Source organism: Diadema antillarum, unplaced genomic scaffold, assembly GCF_040938485.1.
Source record: "Diadema antillarum isolate AM-2024a unplaced genomic scaffold, OU_Dant_1.0 seq00001881_RagTag, whole genome shotgun sequence".
Lineage (NCBI taxonomy): Eukaryota > Metazoa > Echinodermata > Echinoidea > Diadematoida > Diadematidae > Diadema > Diadema antillarum.
The window spans coordinates 65,302-91,378 of NW_027272549.1; the positions used below are offsets into that span (position 1 = coordinate 65,302).

Genomic DNA, 26,077 nt, shown 5'->3' on the forward strand with positions numbered 1-26,077 from the left:
TTTGACAGTATTCTGATATCAGGGCTGCTTTTCAAATTCCAGAGACTCCAACCCTAAGCACCTTCTGATCTGGAGATTCTCCCGCCTGAAACCCCTAGCAAACAGGAGACTCCAACTTGATGTGCGCGAAACGCACATCACGAGCATGAAGTTCCTTGCGGCCTAAGGTTCTAGATGCTCTATCGTGCTATCTAAGGCTTATTTTTCAACATACAATGAAATTAAGTAAGAAATCATTTCAAGCGGGAGAATGGGAAATTCTGCAAAAATGGGCTTTCAGAGGGAGATCTCCTGTCGAAAGCGGGAGAGTTGGAGTCTCTGAATTTCTCTCATTAGGACATGAAGAGACTTTTGTTTATTCAAGGAGCCTCCAGCAATATCCGGGAGACCTGAGAGCTCTGTCATACATGGTAAATTAAGCCCTTAAACTTCACAGCTACCAACAGGTAGTAGCTTCATTGATGCAAGGATGATTCTGACTATTATTGCTGTTAATTGAAGCTCATCCCCATCATAATGCAGCTCAACTTTTGAACATTATAATCTGACACAAGTATCTCCAAACGATCGGTACCTCTCTGCAAATATGGGCATTTTGTAAGCACAAGAGTCGCGATGCTCATGCAAGTTTGCTTGTACCACCAGTTTGTACAAGGTTATCCTTTGTAAGAATCACAAGAGGCAAGACACAAGTGGGACCACTTCCTAGTCTGTGAACGACGCTACATCAAGGTGGTTTCCAACTCTGCATATTGAAAGTTAAGGAACATTATAAATGTCCTTGTGACCACATCCATGGACATTGTTCATGGGACTGCTGCTGTGCTCATTTCACATCAGGTCATGCTTACAGGAAACACACTTCCAGACATTTTGGCCCGAATTCACGAAGGTGGTCTAAATTTAAACCATGGTTTATGTATATTTCTTCTGCGTAGATATGATTGACAGATTGCGTACGCTAACAGGCATCCAGTAAAAAAACGTGCATTGATGCGCGCATGTATTTGTACGCCTATTTAACGCTTATTTTAGACCATGGTCTAAATTTGTACCATCGTCTAAGTTTAAACCACCTTCGTAAATTCAGGCCTTTATGTTGTTTTGTTTATTTTTAATTTGCCACTATGTCTAAGTGATGAAACCGAAAATTTGTGGCTTCTTCACCTTACCTCCAAAGTTTGTCATAGAAACGGTCCTCCACAATTCCATGATTATTTTGACTGAATCATTTCTACTTGGGGAAAAATAAAAGGTAGTTGTCTCTCTGGTTTAAACATTCTCATGGCCTGCCATTTATTGATCCTTGAAGGGAGTATTAATCAATTTTTATCATGAAAAGTCAAAATTTGTCATGCATCAAACCAAAAACTTGTATACAATTGAGTACATGTGGTCATTAGTACATCCAAGAAATTTGATAACTTTTCTAAGCATCAAACTCTCATCAATAATTTTGCAGAACTAGCAATGCAGACACAACATCAAGACACAGTCAGCTGTGTTGGAGACAATTTCTTACATGAATTGAATTGTGGTCAAATCCTGCGTCTGGTAACCAATCAAGTGGTAATCAAAATAACTTGCCATGTTGCAGACAGGCGGTCACTATAGACGGGTGGGAAGATTATGTGTACTTGATATACGATATATCCATTATAAGTATCATGTACATCTCCTGTACCAAATGAATGAACTTCACATGTTCCTAACAGACTTCTAGTCTCGGTGGAAACAATTTGTTGCCCCATCCCCCCCCCCCCCCCAAAAAAAAAAAAAGGAAACAAGGCAGAGGAAAAGGTTGTTGTCCTCAGGAGATTTTCAAAGTCTGGCAGAAGAAAATAACTTAGTGTACCATCAGACAGGACTGAACCTGGACACTACACCCCATTATGCCAGGGCACGTAGCGAGGGCAGGAGATGTAATAGGTGGCAACTATGAAGGACATTATGTGTTGTTGTTGTTTGTTTATTTGTTTTGGGGTCTAAGTCTCCTCATCCGCTTTGATGCCACCAAAGACTTCTGATGGAATGCTCTTCTGTTCGACATTCACCTCTGGAAAGACAAAGCATGAAAAGAAATACACGAAATAAGATCTCATGAATGTTGAGAATGAACAGGAAAATTGATCATCATTTTATGCAATTCCACAGACCCAATGTTTCATCAGCTCCACAAAGAGATATAGCAAATCTTTCTGTTAAAATTGATCAATTCTTCTGTTTTGGAAAATTTCAGATGTCCAGTTATGTATGGACCGGTGTAACAAAATTGTGGGTCTTTGCTGTGGTTAATTGGATGCAAAATTCTCAGATTTCATGGATACATGGTAAAAAAAGACTGGGTAGTAGTACATCATCACACTGACATACTACAGACTATTTGTACTTCCTGTCAGGTCAAAGGTTGTAACAATCCTCTGTGCACAAAGCATCATGGGATTCTTGCACAGAAATTGGTCAGTTGATAAACGTGACTGTCAATTTGTGCGAGTGTTTAGAACTATCAAATTCTCTACAAAATTGTGTAAAGAAAAGTTGTTTATATCTCTCTCTCTTTCTTTTGAATGAAGCAGAGAGATGAAGGAATTGAACAATAACAATAATACTTGGTATGTGTGTTTTTCAAATCATACTACATTTCTCCACCCTCGCACAAGAAGCCATTATATAGCATGCTACACAGTAACATTTACACGGAAAAGACTTTCATAGAGTACGTAATAGAAAATGGTGAGTTACTTAGATATATTCCTTCTCTCATCTTTTATTCCTCTCTCTCTCTTTTAAAGGGATTGGTAAATTATTTTTAGGTAAATATACAATCTTCCTTCTCACCATCAACCTCTTCACCACTGTCGTCATCATCATCGTCGATGTTGATTTCTGCTGGGTTGGCAGCTCTCGTCGCCTCGGCAACTGCCTCTTTCTTGGCCTCGGTATCACTCCTGTATGAAGATGTCACATAAAAATAATAGTGATGATGGCCATAACTGTATGATGCACAGGCAAACTAGGCAATGGTCTGAGTAATAACACAGGTAAATAATGTCTTGAATATCCACTTCAGACAACAAGTTCTTAGATCTTCACACATTATATCAAGCCATCAAGACCCGACATGAATGTAAAATTACATATATTACTCCAAATTAAGACATTGCCAAATATCTTGGTACTATAAAAAAACAAACCAAAAAATCATTCTAGTCCAATATACTCACATTTGTGTCGCTAGTACACAAGATTATGAAACTCATTCAAGGTTACACGATCCAACATGCAGAACACAGTCACAATAAAGCTGTACTTTTCTCAAAACCAATTTCTTGTACCCGGAACAAGGACTAGGTTTCAAATCAAACTGTCAAATAGGATGTCTTTCTACCGGAATTTCTGTACAAGAACAAAGACCAGGTTTTGAACCTACCTGACAAAGAGGATGTCTTTCTTCAGCTTGGGTTTATCAGCCTCTGCCTCAGCCGCCAAGGCCTGGGCTCTCTGCTCCAGTAGCTGCATGTTATCACTGGGAGGCTGGTTTGTCTTGCCTGCCACATGAACAAGAGAGTTTTTTTTAATAGCCCATTGTCGATGAGCTCACTTGGTTACAACACAAATTTTCCATAGACGCCTACCCGCGTGTTCCCGGGACTAGTCTTCAACGGGTTCAATTGTGAGTGAATAGTTATTTCACATAGAGAATGTAAGGACAATAACAATGGTATCATAATCTACCTCACAACACGAGGGGATATCTATAAGAAAGATCACACAAACTGGAAGTGTCTCGGGAAAAGATGTTGCTGTCTCTCAGTGAAGATGCTCGATATGACAGGTCACAGGAGTACCTGTAATCAATGAACTTGTGATACCATTTTTTTTTTTTTTTCAATGCAAAGACCCACAAATACAAAGTGTCTAATAAAATAACAAGTTATACACTTTGGGTGACAGATAATTAATGACAAGAAAAATGAAATTGTATGTTTTTACCTCCTCCTTCTGCAGCCAACATCTGTGCTGACATAAAATTGACCTAAACAGCAAACAAAAGGAAACATTACAAGGACAGTCAAAATGTGGATTTTCATTTTTCTCAGTCGGACATACATTCAAACAGCAACATTCTGTGAAAATTGGAATCAAAACATTACCCAGAGACATACCTTCTTAAATTATTCTGGTGCAAAGACTATCAAAGTGTTTTTGTTTTTGTTTTGTTTTGTTTTGTTTTTGCTTACAGCTTATTGTTGCAGGCTTTGCTTGAATCTTCTAATGCCACATATCATCAGAAAGTATTCTCCCCATTCACAAAGGATACAGCATGTACAGCATTAATACAAGCCTCTAGGGAAAAAAAACAAAAAAAAACTCTATTATTTACGTCGATGTAGGGCAATTTGTCAATCAGTTGCAAAAAAAAAAAAAAACTCTCTCTTTTTTTTCAGGAGCTCTACTTGAAATGTGGATTTTATTTTTATCAGCTTCTGCTCATCATACCTTTCTCTTCCTATGTTGTCTTTTTTCATAGTAAGTGTAGTCTGGGCTGACCTGAAGTAAACTCAACTAAACTGATTTATTTGATCTGATCTGAATTGAACTCAATTCATATCCCGGTAATTGGACTGGGCTGTATTGGACTAGACTGAACAGGGCTTCACTACATTTAGGCGGAACTACAACTGCAGGCTTTCATGGAATGAACTGGACTGAAGCAAGATGAACTGAGCCACACTGGAATGAACCGGACTGAACCAGGCTGAACTGGTCTTTACTGGATTGAACTGAACAGAACAAAGCCGTATTGCATTAGATTGGTGTTTGAGAAGGGTCAAGCTGACCTGGGTGTTAAACTTGGCCTGGATACTCCTCTTGATCCTCAGCATCTCCCTCACAGTGTCCTCGTTGCCGTGCTTGACCTCAAACTCCTTCCAGGTCTGCCAGAAAGTGGCCGTGACCTGGACACAAATAAACAAACAAACAAACAGGTTATAAGTTGAGATCATGAGACTGTGCAGTCTGTTTTTGTTCAGCAATGTGGAACCAGGAGAATTCAGAATGGTTGCAAATTCTGGTAGATAGGATGGCATTCTGGATGGCAGGAGAAGCATACGCAATATAAAATATGCAAGAATTAGTTACAATCATCCAAGAGTTAAGACCCCACATCAATTTGGTGCTGTCACCATTTTCTGTCATCTCTGATGCACAAAACATTAGCTCACACAAAACATTTAACGCAATCCACCTACCAATGCACTTGTTCTTACACATGTGTTTGTGAAATGCATAATTTGAATACCAGCAGTGAGATGATGAATAAATATTTGACCAGTAACAATGCAGTGAGAAAACGATTGCAAGGGTCATCTCGAAGGTCAACCCTAACGAGACCTGAAAATTTTGGTGAAACTTCTATCATTCAGTTTGTCAGATTTAATTCCATTAAACAAAGTCATCTTGAACTTGCAGAATTGCCCTTTAACCCTTTCTGTGCCAGGGACTTTGGACAGTGTGTGCAATGCTATAGAGTTTTCTGTAACAATCAGCACTAAAAGCACACGAGAAGGGTTAATTTGCAGGTAAGCCGTGAGAGAAGAGAGCTGGTTTAATACCCTTGGGTCGCACATCTGGGAGCAGTGGCTGTAGATTGCCCTCGCCCGATCAATCTCGCCCAGCTTCCTCTCCAGGTCAGCGAACCGGACGCACATCTCCCGGGCCTCGCTGTCCGGTAGGACCTCCACGGCCTTCTCGTAGATGGGTCGGGTGTGGGTGATGCCGTAGACCTCAGCCACTCGCTTGATGTAGATGTTGAACATCTAGCAGGAGGTAAAGATGAGAGGTGTAACCTTTTATTGTAATCCATTAGCTCTGATTGGCAATTGGGCCAGCATGCTTGCCTTGACAATCAGCATCTACATAGGGGCAGTAAGGGGTCTTAAGTCAGTAGCGTGTCTGTCTAGTCATCAAATAGCTTGGGTGCGAGTCCCAGTGAGTCTAGCTGAGCAATGTTGTGTGTTATCAATCATACTGTCCCCTCTATTAACCCGTTAAGGACGAGTCCCGAGCATCCTCGGGCAAGTATCTATGGAAAATGGGTGTTGTCAGTCAGTCAGTCCTCAATAGGTTAAGAGGCAAAAACACTCTGTCCCTCAGATAGAGAATCAAAATGAGGTCCCCAAGTGTGAGAGAGTTAAAACCAATACCATAGACTCCACTTCACTCCTTGCAAAGAGCAGGGTGCAACCCTGGTGAAATGGTCTGCACCCATACATACATGAAAACATGCTGGAGGTGCCAACTCCTTGTGGTTTGCCCAAGAAGATTAGCGATAATTGGTGAACGATATCAACCAGACACATGGTGTCACACACGGAGATTAAGAGTATCTACATGTATGTATATGTTTTGAAATTGTCAGTCACATGTACTTTCAATCCCAACTGTATCACAATGGCCTACATGTTGGTGGGCTTTCACATTGTTTTTTAATACTAAGATTGGTTTGTGTAATTTATATTATGACCAAGTCCAGGGCCGAGAGGAAATTAAACACATGCCAACAAAACAGCTTGGGAAATATAACACATAAACGGTTTCCACAGTAGCCTTTATTCAGTGACTTATTGAAGTTACAGAACTGTCGAATCAGAATTTATTTGGTACAAGATATCAACCTGCAGAAAACTGGGGAAACACTATCTTACATTCAAAGTACTCCTACAACAATTTCATGTTTGGTTTATTAATATGTTAGCCCTGCAGCACTTAACTTACTCATGGAGTAATCCTGCATTATTGTACATAGTAATCTCCTTGTACTCATTAGTATACTAATATTGTTGTATTTGACCTCATTTGTAAGTCTCCCTCAAAGAAAGAATTGTGAGTGGAAAAAAAAAGCTTAGAAGAGACTAGCTATGCATAACAAGATGTCTCTGATGCTTTTTCCCCATACTGTACTAGTCTTCATATTCATACCTCGTGTTGTTCGTTAGGCAGCACGGCCTTCGTGGCCCTGTCATACACAGCGACAGCATGGCGCGAGAGTCCAAAATCTTCTTCCAGTTTGGCGTACAGAAGATAGAGAGCTGTGGGCAAGCAATGGTACAGACACTGGCATATGATTGGCAGACTGAAACAAAATATCAAGACCGGGATGAACATGAAACGATCTCTCAGATTATATTCTCAAAATAAGTAAATAAAGCTTGCAAAATATTGTTCTGGAAGAGCACATCTTCTCCATTAAGATCTGTCACTTCAATATGGGGAAAATATCATCTTAACTGACTGAATAGGTTACAAACTTGGACACAGTGAATTACAACCATGCCATGACAAACGGTATTCTCAAATTCAATTAATTCATGCAAAGAAAAAGGCATCAGGATACTCATCAAAATACCTACAGACACTTCAAGCAAATATTTTTGTTAATTGACAGCTACAGTAAGACAAAAAAAAAACGTATTTCATATCTTACTTTTTGCAAATTTGGCAGGGCAGTCTTCGAGGCACTGCTCAAACAAATCTCGGGTCCGCTCCAGTTTCTTGCCACCCTAACAGAATAAGAAGCAAATTAAAGACAAGCAAATGAACAGAAGACAGTCTTAATGACAGATGCACAATGCTGATACTGTAAGATCAAACAAGGTAATAATCACTTCACAGAAGCTGAAACCTGATTTATGCATATGACGCTACTTCAGAGAGATTTAAAAAAAAAAAAAAAAAAGATTAAAAGAGCTTACTATCACAACAACATTGAATATGCCTATCAGGTCTTTAATTGTTTAGTTGTTGCAATAAGTATGACATATGTATGAAAAACAGACAGGAAACTTATTACTTTTTACATTTTATCAATTCAATTCCATTCCGCTATCATAAGTACCTAAAAATAAAACAGAAAGTGGACACTGGTGCTGAAGATGAAAGACAACAGACTCGAATTACATGAAATTGAGTCATATCATATTTACATTAATCAATTTACCTTGAATTTAATTGAACAAAGCATGTTCATTTGGAAATTTGTTTTCTGCATGGTTCTACAATAACAAACATAACTGTATCTACAATAACATAACAATATACTGAAATATAAAATGTATGAAATGTATAGATTGATACTGACATCATCGAGGGCAAGCTGGAATTAATACACAGCAAGTGGAGATAGAGCACATCAAATAAAATACATCACAAAAATATACCGGTATACAATTGTATATATGAAGCGAGTGCAGCTTTGAATAAAATCAAGGAGATAATTCAAATAAAATGACACTCACATAACGCTCCATGAATTTCGTGAGGTACGTGTTCCAGATGTCATAGACGTTGGGCCACTTGAACAGTCCAATGCCCTTCTCATAGGCCTGGACGAAAAGACAGGTATAGAATCAGAGTACTAGTAATAAGATATCTACTAAAGATATTCAATTGATATTCTATCATATTTCATTCAAGGCTGAAAATACACTTTGCACAAAGTATTTTTGCATTCCTGAGCATCCTCTTGAGTCAGTAAATTGGACACACATCTCCCCAACTTTGTTTTCCAGTGATATCTTTCCCTTTGTCCCTCCCTTTCTATATCAGCTACAAAGCTTAACAAAGTCATTATTATCATTCTGTTCCATAACAGCAGTTTGAATCCCACTGAAGAACAATCTTCATGGAAATTCACTAGGTATCTGCACAAATTAAATTTCTCTTTATATGAATGATCATGGGTACCCTAAATTTGCACACACAACACATTAAAGATACCTTGCATCAAGATTGATAATTTCTTAGTTTTTTTTTATTCAAGTTTTCTCCAAGCATTATCAAAATACATTTCAGATGTTCTGCATTCTTTCCTTCATGGTAAAAGTAAGCACCCTTTCATTTGTGAGAAAGCTACAATGTACACATGATAATCTACATATTGTTTCAACTCTCAGTATGAAACAGGAGAAGTGATAGAGGGTGCTTCCATACCTTGAAGGCCTCCTCAAAGTACTGGTTCTCCTCCAGGAACATTCCAAAGTTGATGATGATCTGGGGCGTGGCGATGCGGAGGTCGATGATGCGGTCGTACACTGCCTTGGTACTCTAAAAAGGTTTTCAGGAAATATCAAGGGGTGACAAAAACACCAAAAGTTCGAGGCTTGTCTTGAAAAGTGCAATTGCTAATCACATAATAATGTTGGCATTGCATAAAAACAAGAATTTACCCTTCTTTTTCTAAGCTAACCATGCTTTGAATACATCACTATATGTAGCTCAAGCAAAAAGTCAGATAAATCATAAACAGACATTTCAGTTGATCAGGAAGAAAAAGAGAATGTCTTCAAATCGAGTTCAGACAAAATTAAAAGTTGGAATCCCATTTTCTTTGCTCATTTTGGCACTAATAAAATTAAAAGTTCACAAATTTGTGAATCCCATTTTCTTTGCTCATTTATCCACCAATGAAATTAAAAGTTCACAAATCTGTTTTGACAGAGAAAAAAAAACCTATTAATTTTCCATCGATGTACACCGTATCTGTCACCAATGTGGCAAACACTATACACTGTTGTCACTTGCCACAAACTGTCATAGTTCTTTGGAATGTTGGAAAGGTAGGCAAACCAAGATGTCATAAGGGGGATAATGGCTGCTTGATCTCTACCTTGAAAGTGCCAAAGCTCTCCTCCAGATCAGCATACATGGACCACAGCTTGAGGTTCTTGTACAGTCGGTTCTGGACTGGCTCACTCTGTTGTGGACGCACATACATACACACACACACACACAAAAAAAAAGAGAAAAGTTTAGCAAACAGGTAAAAAACAAAACAAAAGAAAAATGTAGCAAACAGATTATTTGCGTTAGAATATGTCGCAACACTAGTGAGCTGAAGTGTGTACAATGAATGGCAGGGCATATAAACATTACAATATTTGAATGTTTTGGGGCTTTAGTGCTCTGTTGAATCAATGAAATATCATTAAAAGAAAACTACAACTCTAGTACACTGGTTCTGACTCACAATGAGCACTATGAAAGAAAACTCTTGAGATTACATTTGAACCTCACGATGTGGAGTGCCAATTGCTCCATTAAAACCTTACAAAAGCATGGCAAATCGTTTTGCATGACTCACTACCAAATAATTAAGCACATCAGTTACATCAAAGATGCAGGATGGAAATGGTTTCCGAAAGCCACTGCCTTGGTCATATCTGTCAGATGCGTTGTTGCTAATGGACAAAAACCTCAGTGATCAAACTAATGCACTATCAAATTGATAGGGCTATGTATCATGAAAACAAAAATATAGATATGGATGTTTTCCAAAGCTGCAATATATTTCTGCCCTCTCCCCCTCCCCTCCCTTTGTTTCTTAACCCTGTCCAATTCAAGTTCTACAGTGGTCATATGCAAGGAATATATGATTCCATCCTAAAAGTCCAATATTTATTCTCTGAATAGTAAAGACAAGCTTCGATGGATAGCCTCCTAAGAAGGCTGACGTACAGGGTGATGTCACTTAAACAGGCATAGAGTTATGTACATTCGTAGCTGAGGAAACAGCACAAAACCTGAGAGCTAGGCTAAAAATAAGAAAGAGTCGTACCAACCTTGTCATGGTAGGCAGCCTTTCTACTGGGCACGGCTGTGGCTCTCCTCATCAGCTTCAGGGCATCATCATAATTCCTGGTGCCAGAGAAAATGAAAGCAACTTAGTCATGTCGGTCTTTCTTATTTCGTAGTCTTTCGTGGCTCTCATCCAATTCCTGGGAGACAGACACTTAAGGAATTTATGCCTGAAGATTGCTTGCAAACATTGGCCATAAATTCCTCATGGACAAATATACTTCTAACTGTGAATTTTTGAACAAATCTATCTAATCAATTCACTACCAATCCTGATGATATTAGGTAATAAGCCACAGGGTCTTGTTTATATCTGTAGCCCAGTTTAAAGTAGAAAGACCCCAACACCTAGCTGCTTGCAAAATCTGTAAGCCTGGGAAAGACTTAACAGACATTTCACAAAGCGCTACATACAGGACACCAGTAACAGTGACAAACATGCCAAATGTTAGCTCAAAAGGATGTAGGTCCTAAAATCCATCAGAGCTTCAACAACTAGTTTAGATCTATTTACATCTCTACCCTGGTGATCTTGAGCTAATGTACACCCTTTTTACAGCAACCAGCTTTACAGTATTCAGAAGCTGCAATGTTGAATATGCTGAGGTGATGCCAGCTAATCAATTAAATCAAATTTTCAGAAGCTTCCAGGGACCATTACAATACAAGAGAAGGCCACTCTCGAGAGTTCCCTCACTACAAACATCATGGCAAGATTACTCACTCATGTCGAATCTCCATCTCTGCCCACTCACACCAGACAGCAGCAAGGTCATCCACTTTGACATAGTCCACTTTGGTGCCCTTCTCAAAGATGACTCTGGCCTGGATTTACAATATATGGGGAGGAATATATAATTTATATACCATATATTTCATGAGGCTTTTATTTTCGTGACTTTCACAAGTCAGATGCTATTTGCACATTTAACAACATGCAAAAATATTTACTCTAATCCTAAAATGAATGCCACATGTATGCCCGCATTTCTCTGTTCATTACTGTATTCGATGATTGCGAATTCAATCACTGACGAAATTGCTGGGAAGTTTTGGTTTGCGAAAAATTAGGACTCGCTAAATATGTGGCATATACAATAGTTGCCATGATAGAAATTCTTGGTGGAATGACAAGAGTTGTGGTAACAACTAGAATCCAGCTTCTTAATTAGCTGTTGCTACGAGAAGTTGCCGTTCTAGAAAGAGTTTTATCCTAATACCTTAATGAAATGGGGCCCAGAGCTACTTGTCAAACACGACTTATTATGTGAATTTGTTTGATTGCCCTTGTTGAAATGTAATGATTGTTTGTAAAGGATGATTTCCAACAACCCTATTGTGTGTGCTTCTTATAATCACATCATTTAAGGTGTATAGTATATGACAAATGTATTTTGAATTTCGCAAATATTATAATGCCTTGAAATGGAAATAAAATGAATGAATATGCAATCTTCATCAAAACACTGGACATGGCAACACAATACATCACAACCACTCATAGTGAAGGCATCGTATTTCCAATGTTGCTTTCCTACAGGAAAGTTGTAGGGTAAACATATCTCTGATGATGGATGAACATACATAATATGGTGGTCCCCACTTGATCGGGAGGGGTCAGGAGTTTTTCTCTTGTTTGAGAGGGGCTCCCATTTTAGCAAGTGCTTATATTGGCCCGTGCAAATTACCCAACATGAAACCCAGTATGTGGGCATTTTACTTAACCATTCACAGTTATTAAACCCACTGATATCCGCAGCATCAAATACACATGTTCTACAAAAAGGGGAGAGAGTCTAGTTTTGTGCTTGGGGCTCTTTTATGGGTCACTCTAGCTTTAGGGACTCTTGATATCAGATATGACGAGTGACATTTGACCTCTCACCTCCATGACCTGTCCATGCTTCTCGTAAAACTTGGCAAACTCCACCCAGAGAGTGTGTAGTTTGCCGGTGGCCAGCTGAGGCGACACGGTCTGTACAGCCTCTGTGTACGTGTTGATCACCTGGTTTGTACCAAACATAGGAAAATAAAATCATCTTCTGAAGAAGCTGGAGAATTGATTTGACTTTGATCTGATTTATTTCCACATTCAATTAAATACAAATTGAATACAAATTTCAAAAGCAAAAAGATAAAAGAATAGCAAGTGCAGTCAAATAAAACGATAACAGTACACAAATAGGTACACATGAGCAATTGCAATGAGCAGCATACATACACAGAAACATAAAATAAAATATACAGTATTTGTTTTCAGCAAATAACAGAGATAATTGAATGACATTTCATATCTTCTATTCATCTGAATAACTGAACAAACACCACCGACAGAATCGACAAGGACACACATCATTAGGTGTACACACAAAATATCACTTGGATATTTGACAAATTGAATATATTTGTTGAACAAATATGTGAAAACATGGCAAATACATATAGAAACAGGCAAACACACACAAACGCACAATTGTATGTTCAAAGGAGATGTTCCAATTCAATTCCAGAGGGCACCAAGGAAAAAAAAAAAGAAGACAGATATACATGAAGTTTGTTTGTTCATTTCCATCTGAGAAGACAGCTGGATAGCCCATATTCAGCTACACTAAGCTGGTCTTCCATGGGGTCCAGTTGGATGTGATGTGGGACCACTTCACCAGGTTAAACACCCTGCTCTTTGCGATGAATGAATGAAGCGGGATCTTTTACGTGCATGAGCTGTGACTCTCTCATACACGGGACCTGCATTTTATGTCCTATCTGAGGGGCAGAGTGTTTTGCCTCTTGCGAGAGGGGACGGTATGATTACACACAACACTGCTCAGTCCAGACTCGGGTTCAAGCCAGGAACCTCAGGATCACGAGACAGTCACGATAAAGTCATGATAAAGATCTTGTGCGTAACTGTTTTTCTAGAGATAGATTTAAAAAAAAAGGATCACTGCACTCACTTCTTTCGGTTTCCCTTCAAACAGCTTGGTCCTCTTGTGCCACTCGTGGACATTGTGCGGATTCTGCCGCAGCAGGACGCTGTTGAGCAGCAGAGGGCGCCTGTCCATCAGGTTCTCGAACCGCTCCAGCCTCAGCTCGACGTCTATGTCATCTGCGCAGATTGAAATGGAGGTGCACAAACCAGATTATGCAATTGATCAATATTCCTGGCCTCTATTTCACATTGAGGATTTGCTAGCAAACTGCATAACACGAGCACAAAATAAGACACCACAACATCTTGATTGGCAACACTGTATTCAGCATCTGCGATGACCATGTTAAAAATCTCACCCTGCACAAGGGGTCTAGGGCAATTACCCAGGACCCTTCCCCTGGCCCTAATCCTAATCCTAATCCTAATCCTGAACCTAATCCTAACCCTAACCCAAACTCCGAACCCTAAACCTAACCCTAACCCTAATCTTTACCCTAATCATACCACTAACCAGTATTTAGCCGGGGGGGGAGGGGGGGGGGGTAATTGCCCTCTGGGGATAATTGCCTGGATACGCTGCAAAAGATATCTTTATTTGTGCAGTTTTGCCATACACTATACTGACTGGGTGGGTAAGTTGATTAGATATTTGACAACAGAGCACATACAGAATAGTGGCTCCTCTGTAGATCCTCATCATGTGTCGATTTCTATGAAAGAATGGAAAATGCAAAAAATCATAGTTATTTCAAGTCAAATTTCCCAGCACAAGATTATCCTTCCTTGTCCCAAACCCCTTATAAACAAAGAGAAAAAAAAAAATCCAAATTTAGGATGAAATCTATAGTATATGAACAATACTGAAATTTGGTAGTGCCTGTAAAATACAGACTTTGCACTTTATGCAATCTTCTATTTCTTGTTTGAATACAACAAAATGACTTGATTTTGCAGGAAAAGGGGGAAGACATTTACTTATCATTTTATTCTTCTTAAGGAATGGGTCAAAGAAAGGGGCCAGATATTGAGGACCTGATCTCTCACCTTCCTCCGACGCCCCCGTCTCAGCTGACGCCTCCATCTTTGCCTTCAGCATGGTCTCCTCAAACTGGGCGTAGGCATCAAACACCTGGTGGGAGGACAAGATTAGAAACAAAGCATCATCATCATCATCATCTGTTTCTGGTTTGCTCCTGGGAGCAGCTGGGTAGGATTAGTGCCAGACATTGATGGAGCAATGGTATGCTAAAAGGGATCCAACACCCAGAAAGTAGCATATGCTTGAGCGTTTGGGGCCTGTCAGGCAATTCAAAAGGTAACTTTACCACTTGTGAGAGGATTCAGTAATTTAAAAAAAAAAAGATACTAATCAACAGCCCTTCTGGAAGTAAATAGGCCAGATATAGTTCCATGCGGGTTCCTTCCTTGAGTATTGAATGGACAAGCACACAAGAAAGAGGTGCCTCGTTATCAGAATATTGAATCCTCTCATGGGTTGTAAAATTAGAAATGGAGTTGTCTGACAATGCTTAAACTCTGCAGCAAATGTTACTCTTTGGGTGTTAAATCACTTTAATGACAGAAAACTTTGGAACACATGAATCAGCCTAACAGTGACTCAATGACTTATAATGAAGTCGTTTGATGTTAATTTGATTGGTCAAACCTCTCCGCCATATAGCACCTAAAAGATACATGTATCTTCCATCTCAAACACAGGACAATACATAAGGAATAAAGGTAAATTCAAGGATATTTCTAGCTTTTACTCCCTAGGCAGTCTGAGCTGCAATTTCACATACATTCTACTACTACTACTACACTGCCACCTAGTAGCAAAATGTGAAGTTCATTGATAGACTTGCTATAGGGTGTTGCTACTGTACTTTGCCTCTCTTGGCACACAAGCACTCATAAATGTAGCTTAACTTGCCAAGCTTTTTCATTAGCATTCAGTATTCTCTGCAAACTTGACCTACTTGTGAAGTAAGCAATCCTACTCAGGTGTAGCAATGTACCCCAGTTGGACTGGAAGGCCATGGTGGCTCAATGGGGATTAGGGGGATTAGGTAATCTAAATTCACTGACACTTAGCTTCCAGACATCTGTGCCAGTGCACAAAAAAAAAAAAAGTGCTCCAGTGTCAGCCCCAATTGGTGAACAAAGCCTCTAAGGGTTAAGACACCACAAATTGATGTAAAGAGGATCAAGGATCACAGGACACCAAACTCAGAAATATCTCAACTTCATTCACAATATTACGTACAGGAATCAGCTTTCGATATCATCTGATACATATCAATATCTGGAGTGAGTTTTCATTTCTTCTTAACTACACATTATTCCTTCTCATAGAAAAAAAAAATTGTAAAAATGCTCACCTGAGTAAAATCGCGGACAGTGGTCACAGTGAAGATTGCCTCCTCATAGATGTCTCTTGCCTAGCATGTCAATGGGAAAGGAAGCAAATTCTGTAAAGTATAGCATTCTGGTTTTGAGCAACTGTGACTTGTAACAACAAAAGTAAGATCGCCATCTCTGAAAGCGAAGGGGGAAAATGATTGTTATGCATGCATCATGACAAGCTGCCACATATTTTTGCTTTACCAAAACAGGCTCTGTGGCACTTATGCATCTCTCATCATTAATATGTCTTAATGCATAGTTAAAGTGCATTTTTGGACGCACGACAGCAAGATTAAATTGTAAAGTCATACCTTTCATATCAAAATCAAAAGATTTGTTTTGTTTCATTGTGTCCTCCCCTCATTCTTTTTAAAAGCAATGGAGCAGACTGATTCTGACTAATTGATTGATTGAGGGGCTTATTCAAGACAACAACCAAATAGACAGCTCAAAGGCCGAAATTACTCCATGCACACAACAAAATATCATTACATCACATGTACATCGAAAAACAAGTAAGAATAATGCCCCCAGCACCACTTCATGGCGGAGGCATAAAAAACTAAACAAATTAAAATTTATACTTATAATCATGATAACAACACAGGATTTTAACACAAAATATCCAAAGTTATGAGTGAACGGGAAAGAAAGTAAGAAAGAGAGGAGGGAGGTGATGGATCAGTTCTGTATTGATTTATACAGGTTTAACCAGCTGAGGACGGACTGATTTTGCTACAACACACATTTCCCACAGATACTTGCCCGAGTATACTCGGGACTCATCCTCAACTGGTTAACAGAATGCTCACCTTCTCAAAATGGCCGCTCCTGATATAGTAATCAGCCAGGGAACACCACAGCTTTCCCCTCTCATCGGAGAAGCGCTTGATGCCTCCCCGGATAATGGGATCCACTTTGAGCGAGGTCACTTTGGTCGGGTGTTTGCAGATTAGCTCACACAGGTCGTGCCAGAGCTATCAAACAATAACAGACAGAACCAATTATCAGCATCATACTATCTCAAACCAGTATGTCATAAAGAAATGAAACTGATTCATTTGAATGTGCTAAACAGCTTCACCCATTTAAACCCAGTCACTCCAGCTGATGAACAGGTATTGATGTTCATGACTTGACAGACATCTTATGGAGTATGTGCCCATGAAGATAAATCCATCACATAATTGAACTTCCTGGAGATTTACCATAATTCTGATGAGAAAATCAACATAATTTTGAAGACTTTCAGTAGCTGTCTTTACGCCAACAAATGCTAAAGAGGTTAATAGACTAGATACCGATTCAGATGTCTGCAGATTTTTTTTTTCATCTTTGACGAACATGAAACTCTGTGACATGGCTAATTCTTCACACAATATCTGCCCTGGAAACTTAAGTCACTACATTCATGTCATGAGTTTATGGCATCAACAGTGGTTCTGACATTATTCTTCATGTTTTCATTGTAAGGGTTACATGTACCTTTTCTAAGAGAATATCAGCTCTTAGGCCTTTATGTCTACATGTGAAAATCTCCATTAAGCCTTCGTGAAATTTCTGGTATTGTGGCTGCTTGCATTTGCTCTCACTTGGGCATACTGTTAAACACAAGTGGAAGGGAAAATCCTCTGGAGTGCAAAAAATTATAACATCTGTTCCAAACAAACTAGTCAATATAATCTTTCCATAACTGGGTAGTTTTACAATTTGTACCAGCCCAATTACCACAAGATGTCTGTTTTGCGGTAGGACAGACATATTTTAAGATTGATTTTGAATTACCTTGTGACAGAACGTTGATTAAAGACATACATTTGAATGCATCCATTACCTGGTGATTGGATTTTCCCTTCTTGGACACAAAGTCCTCATCATTCACGATGGAAGCCAAGCGAACAGCGCCTTCATCCAGTCGAAGGATGTCAACCAGGTATTCAATGTACTCCTCAGCATTTTCTGGACACAGCTGAGATCATGATTGGTAGGCAAAGGGAAAGAAGGTAGGTGGTTTGGTGTTTCTTCAGAAATTAAGACTGCTGGAAAGATTAGAAATTTCATGTACAAGCCACTGTGCATGGGGACTCATCAGAAAATATTATTAGGTGATACGCTATCAGCGTATCACCTATTGTGATTGTCAAAATTTCTCTTTTTTTTTATTCTTCTTTCTTTCTGCCACATTTTGTGTCGTCAATATCTCAACAATGACATTACGGAATAACATAACATTTTCAGTCAACATGTCTCATAACAATATCTAGCCACAATAAGGTTTTCATGACAGTAACATATCTATGACGTCATCTAGGCGCCATTTTGTGATTTTCGGACCTTGTCACATGATCGATCATAACTTCATAACTAGATATCATTTCTGTATCATTTTCGGTGGACATAAAGTTCAGGTCAGGCTCTATCTTACGTTTTAACGCTAGTTACCCAGGTCATCATTACGCGCGCGTTTGCGCGCGTCAAAATTTTAAAAGGCTCAAAACGACTTCCCAATGGGAAATCTCGAAGTTTCAGACAATTCTAAGCGTTTCAAACATTTTCTCGCGTGCGCGTCCGTCCGCGCAATTTCGCGCGCAGAGGGCGTAACCAACATGAAAATGCAATTTTTTTGACTGATTTGGATTTCTGATACTTTGAGTAACAATATCCATTGATTTCCGATCGATTTTGACCTATAACAAAGGAATGCACTGGCGTCAAAGTTGAAATTCCGCGCGCGCGTCTTTCTGCAAATATAGTGAAAAAACATGTTTTTGTTTATGTCGCCATAGCTCTTTAAATCGTCCATTGACCCTATATTTCTATTGCATATTACAAAAGCATATGAATTGGAAATAACGTTTCAAGTACCAATATTGCCAGGAAAACTCATGACGTCATCATATCATCATCTGAAATCAAAAAAGTGGAATTAATTTTTTTGAGGTACTCTTTCTGACATTCATTTACTCGTATCTCTATTGTTTAAGCTTAATATCACCCCAAATTCAGATATGTTTTACTTTGAACATTTGCCTTTCAAGTCCATGTCATGGTTTTGAAATTTGATGACGTCATCATACTTTAAATTGTGATTAAAGGTAAAGACGCAAAATCGGACAAGTTTACGTGTTATGTCTATGGGAGGTGATTTTTTTAAAAACCATACATTGACTTGACAACGTTTAAGCACCTTTATCTCAGATGATTTTGCTTCATTTCCTCTGAAAATTAAGTATGTTGTAGCTGTGACAATAAGCTGCAGTAATCATGCATTTTATTCTTTGAAATCTCCTCATCAGGTTGACAATTTTGCAATTTAAAACTGAAAATGAGAATGGAATGCGGACGAAACGATTCCTGATTCATCTTTCACGTACATAAGTTTACGTTCCTCTAATTTTCTCGTCGAGACGTATGGCCGAGTGGTTAGAGGTGTCGTCACAGAAACGTGAGGTTGCACACGTACGGGTTCGAACCTCACAAGAGCACGAAAGAAAATAATAATTTTTTTTAACTTTTTTTCTTCAATGGAGTACTACACCTTCGTCCATGTAGAAGTCACGTTCGCATGTAAACACACCTATACGCACACACTCACACAGTATCCCTTTGTTTATCGTTGGAGACTGCATTGCTTCGACTGCTGCAAAATATTGCAGGCTGGGCTTTTCAAGCTGATCATGGTATATTGTAACAAAATGAAATTTGTTCATATCAATTCACTAACACAATGTAGTCGTGGTTACTTTGTGCTGATTTTATACATGTAAGAAGCTATACATTGTAAAAAAAGGTATTTGAATTGTTCCTTTAAGTCAGTCTTCTGTATTGATGATTATTTGTCAATTAGTGGTTTTTGTGGAGTTTCAGATAATGATAAAAAGTATGTATGATAAGTGCAGCGATACTTTCTACAGTTAGTTCAAAGTTGTGTTACAGAGGTTTGATACATACATTTAGCATTGTGTTTGTGTGTCCACGTGTGTATACAGGTTGGCCATATGGCACATTCTAGACAATAAATCTTAATTAATTAGCAAACGCGATCAGCTATGGAACTGAATATGGTACTAATGTATGATGTTCATGATTCTCATTAAACTGTGACGAGTTTAAAGAGATAGCTTAACTGTGTGTAAAAATAAAGCAATAATAAGGAAATTTTAAGGGAATTTGATAACCATGCCTATAATAATTTCATACAGGTACTAATAGCTGCCTCATATTCATGCGATTGATCGTCATGTCAATAGCAAACTGACAACGTATGATTAATATATTATACATTAAACAACTGTCTTTCAAATCCATATCGATGTTTTCTAGTTTGATGACGTCATCATACTTTAAATTGTGATAAAAGTAAAGACACAAAATCGGACAAGTTTACGTGTTATGTCTATGGGAAGTGATTTTTTTTAAAACCATGCATTGACTTGACAACGTTTAAGCACCTCTATCTCAGCTGATTTTGCTTCATTTCCTCTGAAACTTTAGTATGTTGTAGCTGAGACAATAAGCTGCAGTAATCATGCATTTTATTCTTTGAAATCTCCTCATCAGATTGACAATTTTGCAGTTTAAAACTGAAAATGAAAATGGAATGTGGACAAAACGATTCCTCATGTATCTTTCACATACATAAGTTTACGTTCCCCATATTTTCTCGTCGAGACGTATGGCCGAGTGACTAAAGGCGACGTCTCAGAGACGTAAGGTTGCGGGTTGGAACCCCACAAGATCACGAAACAAAATACTTAGCTATTTTACTTTTTTTTCTTCAATTTTGTATTACATATTCGTCCATGTAGAAATCACGTACGTATATAAACGCACCTATACACACACACAGACACACACACACACGCCATATCCCTCTTTTTTGTGTGTTGGAGACCACATTGCTTCGACTGCAGCACAATTTTGCAGGTTGACTTTGTCAAACCGATCATAGTATGTAATGACGACGACTGAGGTGTTGTACTTTGAACAATTGTCTTTCAAGACGATGTCATTGTTTTGTAATTTGATGACGTCATTACACTGAAAATTGTGATCAAAGGCAAGGTATCAAAACCAGCCGATTATAGGTTTTATGTCTGCGGGACGTATTTTTCCCAAGTTGCCAGAAATGGCATAGCGACCTCAGTCGTTACAAGGCCGCTTTTCCGTCTAGCAATGCAATAGATGTTCACACGGCCACGTTGGTTGAGTGGGCATTGACTTTCCCCCTGTTATATCTATACATTGTTTTTTTTTTTGTCTTACCATTTCCGTGGATGACCCGTGGCCGAGTGGTTACAGAAACGGTTTCGCATGTACGCTCAATATAACTTCAAGGTGCCTATATCACATTCTTTTCTTTGTCGATCACAGATGACTGTCATCTGATGACCACAAGCGTATCACCTAACTCGTCCTCAATGTGACGAGTTTTCATGTCTCGTTTTTTATTCTTCTTTCTTTCTGCCACATTTTGTGTCGTCAATATCTCAACAATGACATTACGGAATAACATGACATTTTCAGTCAACATGTCTCATAACAATATCTAGCCACAATAAGGTTTTCATGACAGTAACATATCTATGACGTCATCTAGGCGCCATTTTGTGATTTTCGGACCTTGTCACATGATCGATCATAACTTCATAACTAGATATCATTTCTGTATCATTTTCGGTGGACATAAAGTTCAGGTCACGCTCTATCTTACATTTTAACGCTAGTTACCCAGGTCATCATTACGCGCGCGTTTGCGCGCGTCAAAATTTTAAAAGGCTCAAAACGACTTCCCAATGGGAAATCTCGAAGTTTCAGACAATTTTAAGCGTTTCAAACATTTTCTCGCGTGCGCGTCCGTCCGTGCAATTTCGCGCGCAGAGGGCGTAACTAACATGAAAATGCAATTTTTTTGACCGATTTGGATTTCTGATACTTTGAGTAACAATATTCATTGATTTCCGATCGATTTTGACCTATAACAAAGGAATGCACTGGCGTCAAAGTTGAAATTCCACGCGCGCGTCTTTCTGCAAATATAGTGAAAAAACATGTCTTTGTTTATTTTGCCATAGCTCTTTAAATCGTCCATTGACCCTATATTTCTCTTGCATATTACAAAAGCATATGAATTGGAAATAACGTTTCAAGTACCGATATTGCCAGGAAAACTCATGACGTCATCATATCATCATCTGAAATCAAAAAAGTGGAATTAATTTTTTTGAGGTACTGTTTCTGACATTCATTTGCTCGTATCTCTATTGTTTAAGCTTAATATTACCCCAAATTCAGATATGTTTTGCTTTGAACATTTGCCTTTCAAGTCCATGTCATGGTTTTAAAATTTGATGACGTCATCATACTTTAAATTGTGATTAAAAGTAAAGACACAAAATCGGACAAGTTTACGTGTTATGTCTATGGGAGGTGATTTTTTTAAAAACCATGCATTGACTTGACAACGTTTAAGCACCTTTATCTCAGCTGATTTTGCTCCATTTCCTCTGAAACTTAAGTATGTTGTAGCTCAGACAATAAGCTGCAGTCATCATGTATTTTATATTTTCAAATCTCCTCATTAGGTCGACAATTTTGTAGTTAAAAACTGAAAATGAGAATGCAATCTGTACGGAACAATTCCCGATTGTTCTTTGCAACTGGATATTGGTCGAATCCACGCGGCCACTTGTGGGAAGTTGAATAGCGCCATCACAAGTCAACGCTATAACGACAGTGTTATTATACATTTAAGTTTCTCATTCGATCTTCAGGACAGCCGTATGGCGTAATCGCTTAGCGCGCTGGGTGTTCATAACGCCATACCGGAAGGAGAGAAGTTCGACTCCCGCAGGACTTTTCCCGTTCTTTCTTTTTCTTTTTTTTTCGGCAGTTCAGCTTTACTCCGATGTCATTTATCATATTATTTTATCAAGTGTACGTAACCCGTGAACACGGCTGCTCTATTTCCCTTGTTTTGTATTGGAGTTTGGAGATTGGGTTTGCTTCATTAATTTTGTCACACTTAATGTTGTAAATTGCCCCTTGTTACAGTGTCCCGCTTGCCACCTTTCGTTTGCTCTTTCCTTTTCTCTTCATTGGTTATTGTTATACTGTAACAGGATAGGTAGGAACATGTACGTTTAAATAACTTGCAGGAATGGGAGCTGAATTGATTAACTCTAGTCCAGGTGTATGGCGTCTCGCTCATCTCTTTGAAATTCCAGATTGTTATTGTTTGACCTAATAACAGAGTTGTAGACAGGTTTTATGTTACTATAGAGGTATCTTGTGCCACATGAGTGGAAGGCATCACTGTTTAGTGGTAGTAATGAACTTTTTCATGTTGTATATGGTATAAAGATATAAATTTCACATCCAATCTTCGCGACAGCCGTGTGGCTTTATAGTCACTTGGCGCGCTGCATGGTCATTACACACCACCTTAGGACGAGATGTTTGAGACCCGCAGGACGCTATTATTTTTTTTCTCTCTCTTTCTTTGTTTTTCTTTTGGCAGTTCAGCTTCATTCCGATGTCATTACCCCACGACACACAGTCACTCAAGTTCCCCCCTTTTTTTTGTCGGAGGCTGGAGGTTGGATTTGCTTCATTTATCATACGTAATGTTGTAAATTGCCCTTGGTATACAGTGCCCCGCTTGCCACCTTTCGTTTTCTCTTTCCTTTTCTCTACGTTTGTTCCTGTTACACTGCACAAGACAGGTCGGAAAATAATTTACATAACACAACCGGAGCAGGAATGGCAACTGAATAAATTAACTCTAGGCCAGGTGTATGGCGTCTCGCTCGTCTCTTTCAAATTCAAGTTGTTATTGTTTGACCCAATAACGGAATTGTAGACAGGTTTTATGTTGCTATAGAGGTATCTTGTGCCACATGATTAGAAGGCATCACTGTTTAGTAGTAGTAATGAACTTTTCATGTCCCTCCTTGTCAATTATAGTGTGTTCAAAGGGGTTGTGTGTCTATCTGCCAAAGAAAAGGAAAACCTTATTTTCGTCATGGCTATTTCTCTATACGTAACCGTAGGTGTGAGTATTGTTGGTATCTGAGCAGTGAATAGCACAGCATCAGGCTAAAATCCCCCTTAGTTATACGCGCTAAGCGTTCAATTTGATATATCTTTATTTATGTAGTCAATCACTGCTAATGGAGTTACAGAATTATGTTATGACACCTTTCACTGAAAGTTTGTAAAGCAAAGTTTATAGACAAGGCAAGCAATTGTACATGAATAATACCAATGATTTCAAAGGAAATTATGGTATACCTAAATGTAAGGGTATCATTGCTTTGGAATTGCTGAGACAATATCTTGGCACGAGGGCTTCCACCTCTAATAACTGATCCCTTTGAAGATGTGTCGGTCACGGGTGATCGTCATGATTCGTCTTTCACGTAGAAGCTTCCGTTCCACACTCTTAGTTCGAGAAGACTTACCATCATACTTCAAATTGTGATTAAAGGTAAAGACTCAAAATCAGACAAGTTGACGTGTTATGTCTATGGGAGGTGATTTTTTTTAAACCATGCATTGACTTGACAACGTTTAAGCACCTTTATTTCAGCTGATTTTGCTCCATTTCCTCTCAAACTTAAGTATGTGGTAGCTCAGACAATAAGCTGCAGTAATCATGCATTTTATTTTTTCAAATCTCCTCATCAGGTTGATAATTCTGCAGCTAAAAACTGAAAATGAGAATGGAATGTGGACCAAACGATTCCTGAATCATCTTTCACATTATAAGCTTACGTTCCTCAAATTTTCTCGTCAAGACGTACATGGCCGAGAGGATAAAGGCGACGTCACAAGAGACGTGATGTTGCACACGTACGGGTTCGAACCCCAAAGGAGCACGAAACAAAATACTTATATCTTTTGCTTTTTTTCTTTTATGGAGTATTCACCTTCGTCCATGTAGAAATCACGTTTTCATGTAAACGTACACACACACACACAGACACACACAATATCCCTTTGTTTTGTGTTGGAGACCACATTGCTTTGACAGGCAACTTGGACTTGAAATTACAAATGTTAAAGTGAAGATGACTCTTAAAATACCGCATGGCCATGTTTGATTTTTTTTTTACAATATAAAGACCTATTGGTAAATATTCATTCACATATCCTTTCCAATCAACTTACTTGAACACGCCGACACCACACGAAATTTTCAATTAGTTGCATGACAGAAACAATTTCATCTGAATTATGTAGGACTGTATAAAGAATTGGACTTCACGAATATTTCTCAATATTACTTCAAGTCGCTACTTAACATTATTTTCGTTGTCGATCACTGAAAATGAGAATGGAATCTGGTTGAAACGATTCCCGATTTATCTTTGTAACTGTATATTGATCGAATCCACGCGGCCACTCGTGGGAAGTTGAATAGCGCTATCAGTCACTTGACGTATATAGCCAAAAAACTGAATATCAATGTAAATTTGTGTTGTGTATAGCATACATAGATAGATTTAAGTTTCGCACAAGATCATCGGATCTTCCGTGTGGCAGAATCGCTTAGCACGCTGCGTGTTTATAATGCCCGACCGGAAGGAGAGAAGTTAATCGAGTCCCGCAGGACTTTTCCCTTTAATTTCTTTTTTTCTTTTTTTTTCTGCAGTTCAGCTTCACTCTTATGTCATGAACACAGCTACTCTATTTCCCTTGTTTTGCATTGGAGTTTGGAGGTTGGGTTTGCTTCATTAATTTTGTCACACTTAATGTTGTAAATTGCCCCTTGTTACAGTGTCCCGCTTGCCACCTTTCGTTTGCTCTTTCCTTTTCTCTTCATTGGTTATTGTTATACTGTAGCAGGATAGGTAGGAACATGTACGTTTAAATAACTTGCAGGAATGGGAGCTGAATTGATTAACTCTAGTCCAGGTGTATGGCGTCTCGCTCATCTCTTTGAAATTCCAGATTGTTATTGTTTGACCTAATAACGGAGTTGTAGACAGGTTTTATGTTACTATAGAGGTATCTTGTGCCACATGAGTGGAAGGCATCACTGTTTAGTGGTAGTAATGAACTTTTTCATGTTGTATATGGTATAAAGATATAAATTTCACA

At 38.7% G+C, this 26,077-nt stretch overlaps 1 protein-coding gene across 1 annotated transcript; it reads right to left on the reverse strand.

Annotated features, from left to right (window-relative positions):
- Positions 1-1,838: 1,838 nt before the first annotated feature.
- LOC139712962 (pre-mRNA-splicing factor SYF1-like) lies at positions 1,839-17,942 on the reverse strand (the record flags this gene model as incomplete). Its single annotated transcript, XM_071624743.1, has 19 exons — positions 1,839-2,056; positions 2,839-2,948; positions 3,431-3,548; positions 3,994-4,036; positions 4,842-4,958; positions 5,616-5,819; positions 6,982-7,091; positions 7,487-7,562; positions 8,298-8,384; positions 8,992-9,105; positions 9,668-9,754; positions 10,620-10,695; positions 11,360-11,460; positions 12,521-12,640; positions 13,590-13,741; positions 14,612-14,696; positions 15,949-16,008; positions 16,786-16,950; positions 17,808-17,942. Coding segments are annotated over 19 exons (2,031 nt in total), but the record flags the coding sequence as incomplete, so codon positions are not given.
- Positions 17,943-26,077: the final 8,135 nt, after the last annotated feature.